The sequence below is a fragment of the Fusarium proliferatum genome (assembly GCF_900067095.1).
Source record: "Fusarium proliferatum ET1 genome assembly, contig: FPRO_scaffold005, whole genome shotgun sequence".
NCBI lineage: Eukaryota > Fungi > Ascomycota > Sordariomycetes > Hypocreales > Nectriaceae > Fusarium > Fusarium proliferatum.
In genome coordinates, this window is record NW_022194794.1 from 2,573,961 (window position 1) to 2,589,195 (window position 15,235).

At 48.3% G+C, this 15,235-nt stretch overlaps 2 protein-coding genes and 1 non-coding gene across 3 annotated transcripts; 1 reads left to right on the forward strand and 2 right to left on the reverse strand.

Moving 5' to 3' along the window:
• Positions 1-1,071: 1,071 nt before the first annotated feature.
• On the reverse strand, positions 1,072-3,350 carry FPRO_11093 (uncharacterized protein; the record flags this gene model as incomplete). Its single annotated transcript, XM_031232128.1, has 6 exons — positions 1,072-2,062; positions 2,115-2,452; positions 2,500-2,612; positions 2,661-2,814; positions 2,869-3,075; positions 3,195-3,350. The coding sequence occupies 6 exons, from the start codon at positions 3,348-3,350 to the stop codon at positions 1,072-1,074; spliced, it is 1,959 nt and encodes a 652-aa protein (XP_031082096.1).
• A 2,473-nt stretch (positions 3,351-5,823) lies between these two features.
• On the forward strand, positions 5,824-5,905 carry tRNA. The gene is given in 2 exon segments: positions 5,824-5,859; positions 5,871-5,905. It is a non-coding gene; the product is annotated as a tRNA-Gly (tRNA).
• Positions 5,906-8,896: 2,991 nt separating this feature from the next.
• On the reverse strand, positions 8,897-10,788 carry FPRO_11094 (NAAP-1 amino acid permease NAAP1; the record flags this gene model as incomplete). The annotated part of the gene is made up of 4 exons (XM_031232129.1): positions 8,897-9,157; positions 9,211-10,331; positions 10,391-10,448; positions 10,501-10,788. 4 exons carry the CDS (start codon positions 10,786-10,788, stop codon positions 8,897-8,899), a joined length of 1,728 nt encoding a protein of 575 aa, XP_031082097.1.
• Between the last annotated feature and the right edge of the window lie 4,447 nt (positions 10,789-15,235).

The following is a 15,235-nucleotide window of genomic DNA, read 5'->3' on the forward strand; positions in this document are numbered from 1 at the left end:
TTACATTGTTGGTGGTACTGTACAATTCTGATGAGCCTATCTCATCTCATCTTTTGGGGAGGAATTGTATCTATATCTGTATCAGCTTCACCAAATTCTCCAGTTCATTGCTGCATTGCATTGCATTGCATTGCATTAGTGAGGCCTACAAGGAAGGGCCTTTTTTCTTCATCTGTCCCGTCCACGTGGTTACATAGGTACCCTTGTCTCCTGTCAAGAGGCTTAGTGCGACACTTCTCAACTCTCGCCTGCGGCGGGACGAGCGGACTTGATTGTGTTTTGTGGTTCGTGCTATGTAACTATGGACTTAGTCTGGCTTTACGATGACTCGACGTGTTTCAAGACAGATGAGTTAACTGTTTGAGCAATTGAGAATCCGGTTTGACAAGAGTCGCAGCTAACAACTAACTAACTAACTAATTCTGTCTATCATAAGACGTAATAATTCAAGCCAGCAGCCAGAGAGACTAGACTAGGCCTCGGCACATGATCAGTCTGCCAATGCAAGATAATCTCGATTCCATTTACCAAGAGATTGGGTCGCGATGGACTCGAATGAACGAACTGCGATCTGCTATCTTGAAATGGCTAGTGAGTGAGTTGGGTGGAGGCTCAGTAGATGGACAAAGCTCGAGATACTACATATTAAGTGCTGCGACGCTGCGTGGAGACCAGCCGAACTAGCCGAGCTTCTGCGCAATGTCGTTTGAAGGATCAGGGTTCTATGAGATTGTGCGTTGCGTGTTCGTAATGAAGTGTCGATAGGGAAGATGCTTGGAGAGATGGGTCATGAGAGAGGAGAGGAGAGGTTGAGGCTATGAGGTTCTTGAAGAGTCATGGGAGTTGGCATGACTCGGTTAAGTGCTGAGACTTGAGTTGGAGTTGATAGTGGCTTTTAAGACTCAGGATGAAGTTATGGTTTGCTTATCTATGAGATATTGTTCAGTAGAAAAGCTTTCAGTCAATGACAATAGGAATAGGGTAGTTGGACAGATCACAGTGGACGGATCACAGCCGGGAAAGCAGTTCAGTCTGCACCGTCTCATGATGACATTAGACTACCTATACAATCTACCGCTCAACCATAACTCGCACATCACCAACAGCCGCTCTCGCCATCTTCTTGAGCAACGTCCTCTCATCCGCCTCCCGGTACCTCTCCCATGAATCCAGTCCCTCCTTCGCCTGAATACTCAACGTCTCGTAGCCCTGACGAATTACCTCCGTGACCTCCTGCGTTGTCAAAAGACTAGGCTTACGACGATTCGCACCACCTTCTGAAAGCATCTGGTTGTAATGCGCACTAACATTGATGAGTGTATCAATGGAGTTGCTGTTACGGTTACCCAGGCGGTAGTTCTCTTTGAACTTGGTGAGAACTTCACCAGACTCAACGACTTTGTAGAACAGATCATCGTAGTCTGCTGGCGAGGGGAGGAAGGCTTCACCGGCGGAGAGGGATAGGGCGATGAGGTTAACAACGTGGTCGAGAAGGGTGTCGATATGTGGTAGATCCTTCAGATCGGCTGTGTATGTAGCTAGGAAGCGAACGATGGAGAGCAAAGACCGGAAGAACTCAGGCCAATGATACTCTAGCCGTGTGCGCGTACGAGAGAGATATGAGATAATGCGAAGCATGATGCCAAAGCAGAGTGTGTAAAGACTGACATCGAGACGACGACGGAGATTATGATTCACACCGTCAATCATAGTGTCAAGAAGTGAAATGGCGAGAACTCGCTCGCCTTTGACGAGAGGGAGGTAAGGCTGCCGTTGTCGACACAGACGGACTGCGACACGGGATTCATCGCTGCAGATACGCTTGCAGATTGTGGGATCCTCGATCAGGAGGCGGAAGACCATGAGGTTGAGATGGGCGTAGTATGTGGCGCGGGGTGAGAGGTAGGCGTGTTGGAGGAGATAGGAGGTGAGAGAGACATAGCTGGCGATGGGTTGCTCAGCTCCTGGCTCAGCTGCTTGTGTCACTAGGTTGAAGCAGAAGAGCTTGTTGGCATGGGTGAAGTCGTATGTAGCTAGGAGAACAGCGGCTTCTTCCTCAGGTCTAACACAATGTCAGTCTGTGTTGTGGTAGCACAAAGGGTTGTTTAACTCACAGCTTGGTGAAGAGAGCTTTGGCAGTTTCAACATCGTACACAGGCTTCTTCACAGGCTTTGGCCCTGGAGCAATCGCGCCGAGACCAATCATGTTGAGAGTAGCGCTGAAGGTCCAGCCTTCAGGAAGATCGTCCTGGATTGTGATGTATCGAGACCGAACAGTCTGACACGCTTGTCCCACTGCACCCACGATCTTCTGAATCACGGCTTCGTTGACAAAGTCGTTTAATCTTTGCTGGTAAGGATTCTGGAACTCGAATTTGTTGTAGTTTGCTAGGAGGCCTAGTAATGTGAAGGGCTGCAGGACTTGGTCTGGTGTTTCTGCGTCTTGGATGAACTGGCATCGTCAGCTAGGAACGACTCAATTTGTAGAGTGTTGTGTACCTTCATGACTGCAGGGAAGAGATCTCTTTGGACCAGGTATGTCAACAGCGTTGTTTGGTACGCCCCAGCTGTTACCGCCAACAGCACTTCAACCGCCTTGTATCGAACTTCCACTGCTCCGAGTCAGTTGAGCCATCTCTGGGTTAGATGCTGCGTCTTACACTCTTTGCTATTCCTTATTATAGCCTCCACAGCGCTGGCAAAGTCGGTGAACACGGCATCGATCTGATCGAGTCCTGCAAGAAGGACCATGATATCGGAGCTCGGATGTGGGTATCGTTTGGAGAGGAGGCATGATAGAAAGACACTGAGCGTCTATCGGGTGTTAGGACCAATTCGCGTACTGCATTGCGGGCGTATGCGACTCACGTCCAGCGCGTGCAACTGTGCAAGGCTATGCGAGCCCTTGAGCGCAGCTATGCCCCTCGCAAAGAGCTCCTGCGTCCGCACATCGAGCGACAAGACATGGCTGGGGCTCAGCTCGTTAAGGATACGTCTTAGGGCAGCGCGATCGGGTCTGAGGAGGAAAAACTCTGTCCAGAAGCCATCCGTTTTCTCTTCGTCGTCGTAGTCATCCTAATTCGAGCAAAGGGGCGATCAGTCGAGGCGGGCGCATGAGGTTCGGCGGTTGCAGATATCTACCTAGCAGCTGGTGTTTAGTTCATGATGGGCAGTGACAGGGAGGGCATTTCTACCTTGAAGAGAGAATCGTAGAGCTGGACGATCTTGGGGGTAAAGACCTCGGGCTGAGGCTGGCGAGTAAGAGGTGACGCTTCCATAGGAGGGGAGCTGAAGGTTGAGAGGTACGATAATGTTGAAGGAGGACGAGTTGCGATAGAGAAATGGGCCATGGTTGTTCTTATCACGTGCACCCCTGCTGTATGTATTCTGACTGGTGGTTTGTGTGTATTGACACCCAAAAAGTGACGACAATAACTATTCAGCGCTCGAGGTGGACTGGGAAAAGAAATTGTTCTTTGTTTGAGTTGTATTGTATGGTAATTCTTTCGACGTCGTTGGCTTGGCCGTTGTGTGTACGCCCACCGACAAAGGTCTCACATTCACTCTGTAGGACAAGTGTTCGTAACGTAACGTGGCTTGCGTAATCGCCATTTACGAGAAACATTTACTGAGAGTCTCGTATTACGATAATCATTGATACGAAATTGACGTTACATCAAGGCAGTTTCTGGTCTTTTTCTTCCCTATAACTACATTGCGTGTAACGGAATGTTTGCTCTGGTGGCTTGTTGTTAAGCTTATATGGAAGTACTTGCAAATATAATCTGGCCTAAACCTGAGGATGATGAACTCTAAGCTATTATTATACTATTAACTTTATGGCCAGATCTCTAAGGTATACTTGTTAAGAAAGACTGGTTATTCGGTGCCGCAAGAGAGTTCTAGAGTTTCTCTATGTCTGTTACACTCCTGCTCGCACACTCCGGCACAAGACTTACACCATGGCGATACTGATGTTCACTCACGCCCTCGGCCTGTGGCTACGCGATAATGTCAACTTAGTTGGAGGTGAAGCCTTGTGATTCTGTGAATATCACCGTGGTCAATGGAATATACCTTTTATGTCTTCTGGCTCGAAGGACACTGCGTGTATACCAACCCATCGAATTAAGGAAATCCATAAGAGAGCTGACATTACTCAGCCCTTAATCTTTCAAGATCTGGCGGAATTGCTTCAAAAGACTAATCAGTTATCAGTTATCAATGGCATGGCTTCTCTTTCTGAGGCTAGGCAACTCCCACGCCCATATCACTCGATAGGCAATAGTCTTCTTCCAGCTACTTCGCTCAAACAGAAAGCGTTTATTTAGAAAAGAGGCCATTGTAGATTATAATTCTTCCTATCTGTATTCCCTCCGTGGTTTCATCAAACTCTCCTTGCAGTGAACAATACCAACGGGGCTGTGATGACCGGTAGTGGTCTTTGGAGGCCAGGTGGTGAAACCGGCATAACAGTTGCATGTAAAATCGTCCGAATGAGTTTAATCACTGTCATAAAAGATTCTATATTAGCTGCTGAACTCTACCAGATGAGATAATGCTGACTATGTCCATACGAGAAGGATAGGTCACGAAGCCGACTGTTGTACAACATAACCACCGTTGTGAATTCTTGAGCACGACGAGAAAACAGCAAAAGCTAACAGGTAAGAATCATTCTAAATAGTAGGTTTAATAACCCCAGCCTAAGAAACCGATTAGTTCCGATCTGGAGTCACAGACCATGTGCATCATGATGCCCAGGCTCTCAGTCAACTCTCTTAGTAAGAGAGAGTCTGGGAGAGACTCTTAACCAAATTGTGAGGAAGATACAGGAGGACTGCCTAGAGTATATCTAACAACCAGTATTTGTATGTCACACAAATTTAAATGGTTGATGGTATTCAGGGTGAAGTGTGGTAAGAGATCTTGTGACACAAACCGTGTATACACATCGATCTCGGAAGCAGGCCTGTGCTGATATGGACGCGACTAGAGAATATTTGTATCTCTTTATAAGACTGGTTGTTGATCAGACACCTTGCCAACCCAATCATGTCTCAAGAAAAGGATTAGTAGCCCGTGCTATACCATTGAGGTCTTCATATCAGCAACTAAGGAGCTCAGTTACCTCGCGATCAAGGGTCTGAACAAATCATAAGCGGAATGGAAATCAGCTAGGCAATGTATGTCACGGTAATTTAAATTTACTACGTGACCATGGATTTCAATTCCAGGGGAATATCTTCACTGTAAGGGATTCCGCTTCTTCTCGGCGTACCCCCAATACATCGCTCAAAGGAATTATACCGAAATTCGTACCTAGTAGATGCTACCAAGTTGTCAGACGAGACTGTGGATTGTCGAAGAATACTGAAGTGCTTCATTGCCATACCTAGAGTTAACTCTGACGCAAAAGTAGTTATCTGTTCATGTCTCCGCACCCAGGTGTTAGAACTTAGAACATTGATGACAGGCCTCAAGATCTTTTGACAATTATAGCTACTAGTAGGCACAACCTCTAAGCAAAAGGGAACTCCGCTGGAAGTTTTGAGAGATACATGACTCTGCACTTGTCTCCCTCAAGTTCTGGTTCTTATCTCTTAAGAACGTATAGCCACGCACTCAAGCCTCACGAGTGCTTTACCTATCCGCAAAGGCAACTTTGGGCTGGACTCAAAAGTATACTCCGACTTATTGAACTCCACGGATGGATAAGCACAGAACTAGACTCGCCCAACGTCTCGACTACAAGGAAGAGAGCTTTCTGACTCTCTACCAACATGATGGCCAATTGTGTCCGGTATCTCCATCAAACAACCAGCGTAATTGGTTTAGTGGTAAAATTCTCCGTTGCCATTCGAGCAGCGTCGGGGAGCCCTGGGTTCGATTCCCAGATTACGCATTAGCATACGCTCAAATCCGAGCATTTCCTTTTGCCCATTGTGTCTTTTTTGTGCTTCTTCCGTATCACCAAATGGTTGTGGTGTTGAGGCGCTGGAACTCGATTGCAGACGTCCGCGTCACTGGAGCGGCCCAAATCGAAATCCACGAGCAATACTATCAAGAGGCCGTTCATGTAAACCCGAGAAATGGCCTTCGAGGGTTGCTTGGGCTTGTATTTGATCAAATTGTAAGTGCGTCATCGACTTAGATGTTGACCTTTCACACGTGACGGTTGACTTCCTGCCTCTGTGACTGTATATCGTTTTGGAAGCACGCTCCTTCCACAACTATATCTTAGTTAACCTTAAAAGATAAGTATAACTGTTTCTCGGAAAAGTGGAAGGCAAGAACCGTGTTTCAACTTCGTACCAGCTGGTTCTCTAGAAGTGTAGATAGTGAACAGCATGTGTCTTCGCGCTTGGAGGGACGAAACGATATTGAGAACAGCGCATATCTCTCTATATGAGTTCTGATTAACTCGCAGCGCACCTAAAATCGAGAATTTCTTTTGGGAAGGTTACCTGCGCAGCTGAAGAAACAGTACCCCGTTGGCTTCTTGGACTCTTGAGTCTTTGTCGGGCGTCGTGGTCGAGGTGTTACGTTTATGTGGCAAAGATGAGGACCGAGACTTTGACCTCTAAAGAGTCTTTGGTACAGCCAAAAGGTATGCCATGTGAGCTTTGAAGCAGAAAGGACAGAGTATGAGTAGCCCTCGGAACAGTGACTCATACTCAACACGGAGATATCTAGTGATAACCATGGACAATCACGGCAAGGAACACTTTCGGACTGCATCTTACATAACTGTGTGCGATTGACTGGTAGATAACATGGTCTTAAGTACTCAGTTTTAACCTTGTGATTCAATTCTTTGCTCAGCCACGTCTTGCTGGCTAATGTAACTGCTAGACTCATCACAAAACTCGTGATATCCTCACCCGCCTTCTCATTACATCACAGCTCCATCCCCCAGCCCTACGGAACCACTTGCCCCAGAATCTCTCACCCAGGATCTCAGCTCCATAAGATCAAGATCACCGAGATGGCCCACGAGTTTATTTCGCACAGTTCCTGTTGCGCAAAAGACTCCATTCAAGGGGTGCTCGGCATAGCGGCTTGCAGCGGCTGAAGCAGAACCCCATGGGGATGTACCTTGTCTGTCACAAACAATTGAGTAATGGTTGAGATCTTTGCATTCTATCTCGTAATTCAAGATGCAAAGTCTGGGGAAGTGGAGGACGAGAGTTTAACGTTAATATAGTGTCCTTGGCGACCAAAATACACAAGTTGTTGATATGAGATGAAGTATTGGTGATTCTCAACATATGGCTCAGCAAAGAAAGCTTCTGGAAAGACGGGAGAACACCAGCCGTTTGGAGTTATGAATTGGAGAATGCCGAAAAGAGCCTGGGCTACAGGGGTAATGTCTTCTGTACAAGTTCTACCTCACCACATGCAAATTTAACACTCCTTTCACCTTTCTCACAACCAACAACCCTCGGGACTTGACCGTTCCATAAACACGCCCCCGTTTGATCCAAGACGCTAATTCATAGCATCTCACAGTCTTACGGCCCTGAAACCAGGGTGAGGCGGTGCCCGGGGAAGCCAACAACAGTTACCCAACTGGACGATGTAGACACATTCCTCTCTCCCTAGGTATTCAATGCCTGCAAGACCCCTCAGCCCATTCCCATTCTCCGCACGTCCCCAATAATGATAACAACCCCGCATCATCTCCAATTTCCATCATGTAAAAAATACGTACAAAGAACTACGCTTGAGATTAACCTTGAATTCTTGGTAAAGCGCTTATTATCTAGCTTATCCTGCGGGACCTGGCCCTTTGACCATTCTGGGGTGCATGCTCCGGGGAGTATGTACTGTACTTGAGTGACTTTGTCTGAGGGAATTACCTTGAGCGCTCAGTAGCTGTCGTGTCGTGGCGCGATTTGGAGAACCAAGGACGCCGAGATGTGGGAGCATGGTTATGTCTCCTATTCTCCGTATCACATTACGTACTCTCAACGACTGCAAGTCTTGGTGAACATGTGAAGTCGACTTATGGTCGTTGAGTTCTGTGGATTCTATTACCTATTACCCCAGAATATCCGCCGTTACCGATCTTGCTCCCTCTTCTCAATCTGTGCTTGACTTTGTACGTAACAAGATCCGCCTCAAACCCGGAATTTGTGTAATGCCAACCCGTATTCTCTCATTGGCTCTTGACATTGAGCAAAGGGGTGAAGAGACAGCTTGCGAATACCCATCAGGTACTCTGCTTTAGTTGAGGCCGAGTTGTCGCCTCAGCCAGTCTGTTAGGATCGAGGCCGTGCACAAGCCTCAATATCGCAACATAAGATATCTGCTTCAACCAAGCTCTCAAGGAGCTTGCAATATAAGTACTGGAAGTTTGTCAACTCAGTTCTGCTTTCCCACACGTGACTATCTGAAGCGAAGACGCAATCTCCAAAACTCCACCATCTACCCATACTGACACATAGGGCGCGCTTCCAGGGCGTCATCTCCACACAATGTCAACGTTGAAGTGAACATAGGGCGCGATTGACTCCATCTTGGGAAAAGTTTTCATTCTTTGAAGTTTATAAAAGGTTCTTGTAGAGCATTTCCAAGCCAACCTGACCTTTATCATAGTCATGGTGAACTTCTTGTTGCCTTTTCACCAACACTTGCAACTTCTTGGCATAACATTCTGGCTTACGCCAAGGACAGGGACGGTCTTGTTACGACATAACCATCAGACTCTTCCACCTCGTCACCTAGTAACAACTATACGGGGGGAGATATGTTAAGATTGGCGCAATATCATGCTATTATAGTATCTAACGATAAAAGATATACAGGAGATTGGTTCTATGATATACGCTTCAAGTCACAGCGTTTCTAGTGCGCAAATGAGAGAAACAAACTTCATAACAAGACCATGACTTTACATGATCTTGTTGAGGAAGCGTCGCCAAGCGGGCCAAGTGGCGACCTTGGCACGGTAAGCGTTGATCTCATCCCAGTTGTGCTCACGTCGGCCCGTGTCGACATCGATCTTGTCGATTGACAGCCAGCCCTCGCGCTTCCAGAAATACCCAATGGCCCAGAAGGCAAGGACAACAGGCAAAGCGAGGTACGAGATGAAGAATCCTTCGACGGTTCCCATACCAGATTCACCAGGGGGGGCAGTGATAGCAACGTAGAACTATTGGCTTTGTTAGCAACATGGTTGTTTGAACGTGGAATGTGATTGCTTACCTGGGCAATAAGGACGAGACAGATGAGGCCGAGACTGATCCAGGAGCCGACAACACCAAAAGCGGCCCTGAAAGGAATCTCATCCAGAGTGTGGCCTTGTCGGGCCCAAGCCTTGCGGAAGCGAATGTGAGCAAGGCAGATAGAACCCCAGGTGAACAGGGTCGAGAGACCAGAAAGAGCCAGGAGCCAGTCAAAGATCTGTCCACCCTTGGGATCAAGGTTGACGAACGCGATGAAACCCATGAGAATATGGACAGCGACGGAAACAAGGGGGCGGCCACCACGATCGATATAGGCGAACATCTTGGGGGCATATCCGTTTTGAGCCATGGCAGTCAGGGTGCGGGAGCCTCCGTAAACACACGAAACACCAAGAGAAAGAACGGAGACAAGGATAATGACGTTCATGAAGTCAGCGAGGCCAGTGAGGCCGGAGTATTCGCCGACAAGCACGAAAGGCGAGGCCTTTGCGTTGGAGTAACCGGAAATGTTGAGTCGGTCATCAGTGGACTTGATAAGAAGGCCGATGAAGAAAAGACCGAGGACGAAAAAGAGGGTGATACGCCAGAAAACCTGCTTGATGGCACCAGGCAGAGCCTTGGTGGGATTCTCAGACTCGGCAGCGGCGAGACCAACAAGCTCAGTACCGGCAAAAGAGAAAGCAGCAGTGACGAAGACAGAGCAGAAACCCTTGAAACCGTTCTTGAAAGCACCTGGGTCCTCTCTCCAGTAGCGTGTGCCCCAGTACTCGTTGTATCGACCGTTGGATGGACCGCCACCACAGACGAGGACAAGAGAGATGAACATGAAAGCAACAGTAGCTCCGAGCTTGAGGCAAGATGACCAAAATTCTTCCTCGGCGTATCCAATACCTCCAAAGATGTTGATGAGAATGATGGCAACTAGGAAGATTGCGATAAAGATTCCAGGGGAGAGCTCATCATTCCAATATTCGATACAAACAGCACAAATTGTCAGTTCGAGTGGTAAAACGGTAGCCCATTGTGCGACATAATTCCAACCCATGGCGAAGCCCCAAGAAGGGTCGATAAAGCGAGACGAATAGATATAGAAACCACCGGACACGGGATACATGACGGCAAGTTCACCGAGAGCGAAGACTATGGGGCAGATGTCAGTTTTCTGGTTGGGAGTACGGAGTGAGGTGAGTGCAACATACCGACGTTGAAGATCATAGCACCAATAATGATGAAGTCGATGAGAACAGATCCAGGACCCTGGGTCAATATGTTAGTATCGGACAAGAACAGCAGACAGAAATCGACTTACGCCAGTGTAAAGGGCCTTTCCTGAACCGACGAAGAAACCAGCACCAATAGAACCACCGATGGCAATCATCTGAAGATGGCGAGGCTTCATACGGCGATCAAGCTCATGGTCACCAGTGTCCTTGCGGCGCTGGAAGGACTCAAGAGTGAGACCATTTCGAGTCCACTTGCTTTCCTCCTGGAAAGCGAAGCCACCACCGGTCTGGACATCGCCAGGGTGCTCAGTGATGGTGGTGCCCTTCTCCTGGGACACATTGGTCGGGTTGTCGCTGGAACTCTTTGATTCCATCTTGACGTTTCCCTGTGGGTTGCTCTTGAAGAGTCAGGGATTAAAGAATGATAAGAAAGGTCAAGTGACCTTTGGTCTTTTGGATGAAGAAGAAACGGTGATGGGCGGGAACATCGGTCATCAACGAGGGAAACGAGTCTTCTTAAATATAAGTTGAACGCGGGAGAAGACCAAGACGACCCGGGGTCTCGTTAGAGTCGGTGCACTAGGGGCGAAGACAGCCGCCATAGGGGAAAGGATGAATGGATGCGTTCGAGTCGAAGTTCTATTGAGGCCCCAGGTTTGACTAGACTAGGTTACTAGGCATGCCCCTAGTTTCCTGTATGTCGCCGATCACCAACAAGTTGGCAGCCTTCAAACGTAGAAGCGCGGTGGAGAGAGAGAGGAGACGGTCCGAAGTGCCAAGAGCCGCGATACGGAGGAACATGGATGATTGGGGTAGGTCGAAAGATTCAGATGGCGGAGCGGAGACCATCACCGACATGCGACCAGGACAAGGCGAAGGGGAGGAAGGGGCAACATGCTTCCGATTCGGTAGATTCAACGTCGATATCGCGGTTACGCACACCCCTTGTTTCGTGGGAAAGAACGACGCATGCAATGAGAATGAGATTTGGGAAGAGGCAACATCCATTGACAGCAAAAGGACTGCCCGGGGAAGTCGCAGCCACGATCCATGCTTCCCGTGCCGCCTCATCAAAGCGCATGGATTACTTTCTCTGTCCTACACCCCATAGGCTCACTTCTGCCTTCCAATTTCACCCGCCATGGCTCAATATTGCTCTTCGTAAGAAGGACTCGACCGTTTCTGAGACATTTCGTAGGCATTGACCAGGGGAAACACAAGAGAGCTCAAGCCATGCAAGACGATCAACCTAATTCAAGGTAAAGTGGAGATTTGGAGAGGAACGATATCCTTGAAAGACGCTAAACCTTACTCCACTTCCGAGGAAAGGTACCGGTACATTGAAGAGGTACCTCTCCCGTGCTGCTGAGGCCCCATCAACACTTCTGACATTGGTGAAAGGCAAACGATGCCCCTCTTTGCTGTCTTAATTCTTCTCAGGTTGATTGAGAAAAGCCGAGATCAAGCCATTGCTATCTTTGTAATCGTTTACTGAACGATCGATCCTCTTACCATACGAAAACTCTCATACAATCATCAAGACATGATGAGACTCTGGCCATGTCCTTTGACTCTTCTGGCATCCAATATCATACCTCAGCTGCCAAGCTTTCACTACCTCTCAGTCAGCAATAGACACATGCAACCGTGAGTGCACAGAGCGAACTTTTGTTCCTCCTCTCAGAGATGCGCAGAGGTTTGGGGTCCATAGGTGGCCAACACCATGTGGTAGACATTGCGGAGACACAAGAAGAGCAATTACAGTGAAATCCTCCAATCAACATTTCCATATTAGGTATTCGGGCCAGATATCAACTTGACGCCGTTTTGGGAGTCACTGATTACCGAAACACTGGCTCAGCATGATTCCAAGCAGCTTGGCATCTGTCTCAATGATACCCAAATTACCCATCTCGTACTGCCCCCACCTGCTCTCTTAGGTGATACTGTATGTAATCTTGATACTGTCACCTCATGTCAGTCTTTCGGTAACTCGTGTTCCATATGAGCCTACCTGAATTGATCCCTTGGGTCACTCACGCTGATCCTCGGTTTGACGACTCTTCACTCGTGCGATTCGCAGGTGATTTTAGAGTATGACAGGGCTAATTGGCGCCTCCTACAACATCTTGCAGAACCTGACAGGGGGTGGAAGCATGCCGAGAAAATAGCTTTCTTCTAGAAGGGTGGCGCAGTGACGAAGTGTCCATTACCTTGCTGTTTGGCTTCCCGATTGGCGCTAATGAAACCAAAAAGGACCTGCAGTCATCAGCACACGTCGATCGAACGAGTGAAAGGTTGATGAAGGGAAAGGTTGAAATGCTGAGTTGGTCGAAGCTCACAGACCCCGGGCATATCCCACCGTGGTGCGACATCAGCTATCTTTGTGGAAGGGACTGCGATAACACCAAAGTCAACAGCAAAATCGCTGTTGCAAAACGGTCCCCAGCCCAGGTTTCCCACTATTGATAGCGGTGCGCGGTTGTTTTGCCGCCGCGGCAGTCGGGCTTCCCAGAAAGGGAGCGTTCAGCTTCAAAGTTGTATATACAGCACACTACGTTTCATCCTCCAGATGCTGAGATCTTGCTTTGAATCCCATCTACGGGGTAATACGTAACAGTTTGCTCTCAACTGCCTTACCCCGTGGGCAAATCGCCATGAATCTGGGGAGAGCTCCATCGTCCTCAGACAGAACCACCAGCAACTGTCCTTTGAGGAAGTCGCTCAAAGTTTTGTACGTAATGCAATTCTTCTGACGAGGTTTTTGTGGCCATTGCTGTTGAGGCCCCGTTGTTTTGGCTTGAAGCATGGAGCACGGGTACGACAAGGCCGGACATGACCGGCTGGGCACCCTTGCAGTCCCCGCAAGACCAGTTCCAGCGTTATCAAATGTTGCCCCTGACCTTGCAGGTTATTGTGTCCATTACATGAAGACACGCGACTCAGCTTGAAATGACAATAAGAGAGCAGTCAACATATCAAACGGTAATCGATAACCGAGCTGGAAGCTTTTGTTAGTGTCTTCCTGCATTACCCGTCCCGAGTTGGCCGATTTCACGGGCCGATGAGAGGAAATTTATTACCTGCAATAACCTGCGGCGCTTTCTTCATTTGGTTCAAGAGCCGCAGGGGTTGTTTTAAGCATTAAGCTTACCTTCAACGAGCCACACCTAACAACCCAAAAGTCAGTGTGTGTACGTGTAATTACCCTAGCTGCAGGTGCTACATTGTACAGTACATTGTGTGGTAGCCAGCGAGTGCTGACTGGCATGTTGGAGTGATACTTAATTGCAGAGTTTATCACACTGACCAGTTACGCATCACCTGCTGCTCGAAGATGTCGTCTATTCATTAAGAAAACCGCCCTAGATGTGCTTTCAACCAAAGCCAAGAGATACATCAAGCCTCACAACACAAATGCAACCACCCATCGGAATCCCAATGCAATCTACTGCAAATCAATCAGCCTTGCAGATTTTCGAGAAAAAGTCGATACAGGGTAGCAATTCTGTCGCAGGTCAGCGTTTCGAAACTGTCGAATCAGAATGGCATCTGACTCTGACGCGTCTCTCAAGTCTTAGTCCCAATACAGCAGGTTGGTTGAATCGGCCGCTGACCTTCCGCTCTAGGCATGTCTCTGCGCCATAGAACTTTATTGCGGCATGCCTTAGTCCCTTATCACTTGGCAACGGGTGATAACGAGTTGTTACTTGTCGAGCAAGGGGCAAGTAAGCTGTTGCATATATAAACCCCCAGTTCCGCCAAGACTCGAGCCAAGACTGTTGGCAAGATGACCGCTACATTTCAGGCTGTTCGTACGCTTAGTACGTACTTGCCCACGGTACAGAGCACTGCCTCGGTTACGTGACCTCCCGTCGATCCCGTTGCCCCTATCATCTCTGGGCTATTCGACCCTGCAGCATGTAGCTGTACCTACGCCGTATTCTTCACGATTCTCCGACCAGTCGCAAATGCCTCTGCACATCATGTCGTCAGAAGACTAAGGCTGTTATGCTTAATGACCTGTTCGCCCCACGGATTGACCTTATCTAAACGACGCCTCGTCCGCCGAATGCAAATGCATCTAGAAGTTCCAAATCGCCAAGACAAACGAGTTGGCAGAAATCGGGGGTCGTGGGGTTGTCCTTGGCATTGGGTCTTCTTGCGGGCGCTGGTTATGTCACGGTAACGCTGTGCTTTGGCCACCTCGGCGATGCCGCAGTTCACGGTTGAACTCTGGGTATATGGCATCGGGATGCAGGGTAGCAGGGTAATTAAGGTAAAAAATGCTGTCGTCGAGCTGGAGAGACATCGTTGAATTAGGTGTCAATTGTCTAAGAGGTGGTAGAGAGCTGGCCGTTCTATCTTTGGATGATGCTCGTGTCTTGGCCAGAGATTGTGCATGGCCAAGACGGATGGCTGTTCCAGGGTAAGGGGAGTGACCTCGCTGTCACATCTTGTGCCCAGCACGCCGAGGTTTTAGCAGAACAATGGAATTGTTCTTTTGGGGAGGTACAATTGATTGGCCATGAATTTTAATTCATTGTCGAATGCGTCTTCTGGACCCGACACGCATCCTCCAAGCATAATCAATCTGGTTATACTCAACTTTGATGCCGCTGGAAATAGTCCCTTCGAAGTCTCTTGGAAGAAAATTAAACCTTTGCAATACCTCAACGAGATGTATCAAGCAACATGTTGACAATGGCTGTGAGGCCGGCTTGTCAAAGTTGGAATATGCGCGGTTAGATAGAAACAGCTATCAGAACATCAGACAATTGATATCCGCAACTATTTGATCGACGCAGCGTCCAGTAGGAC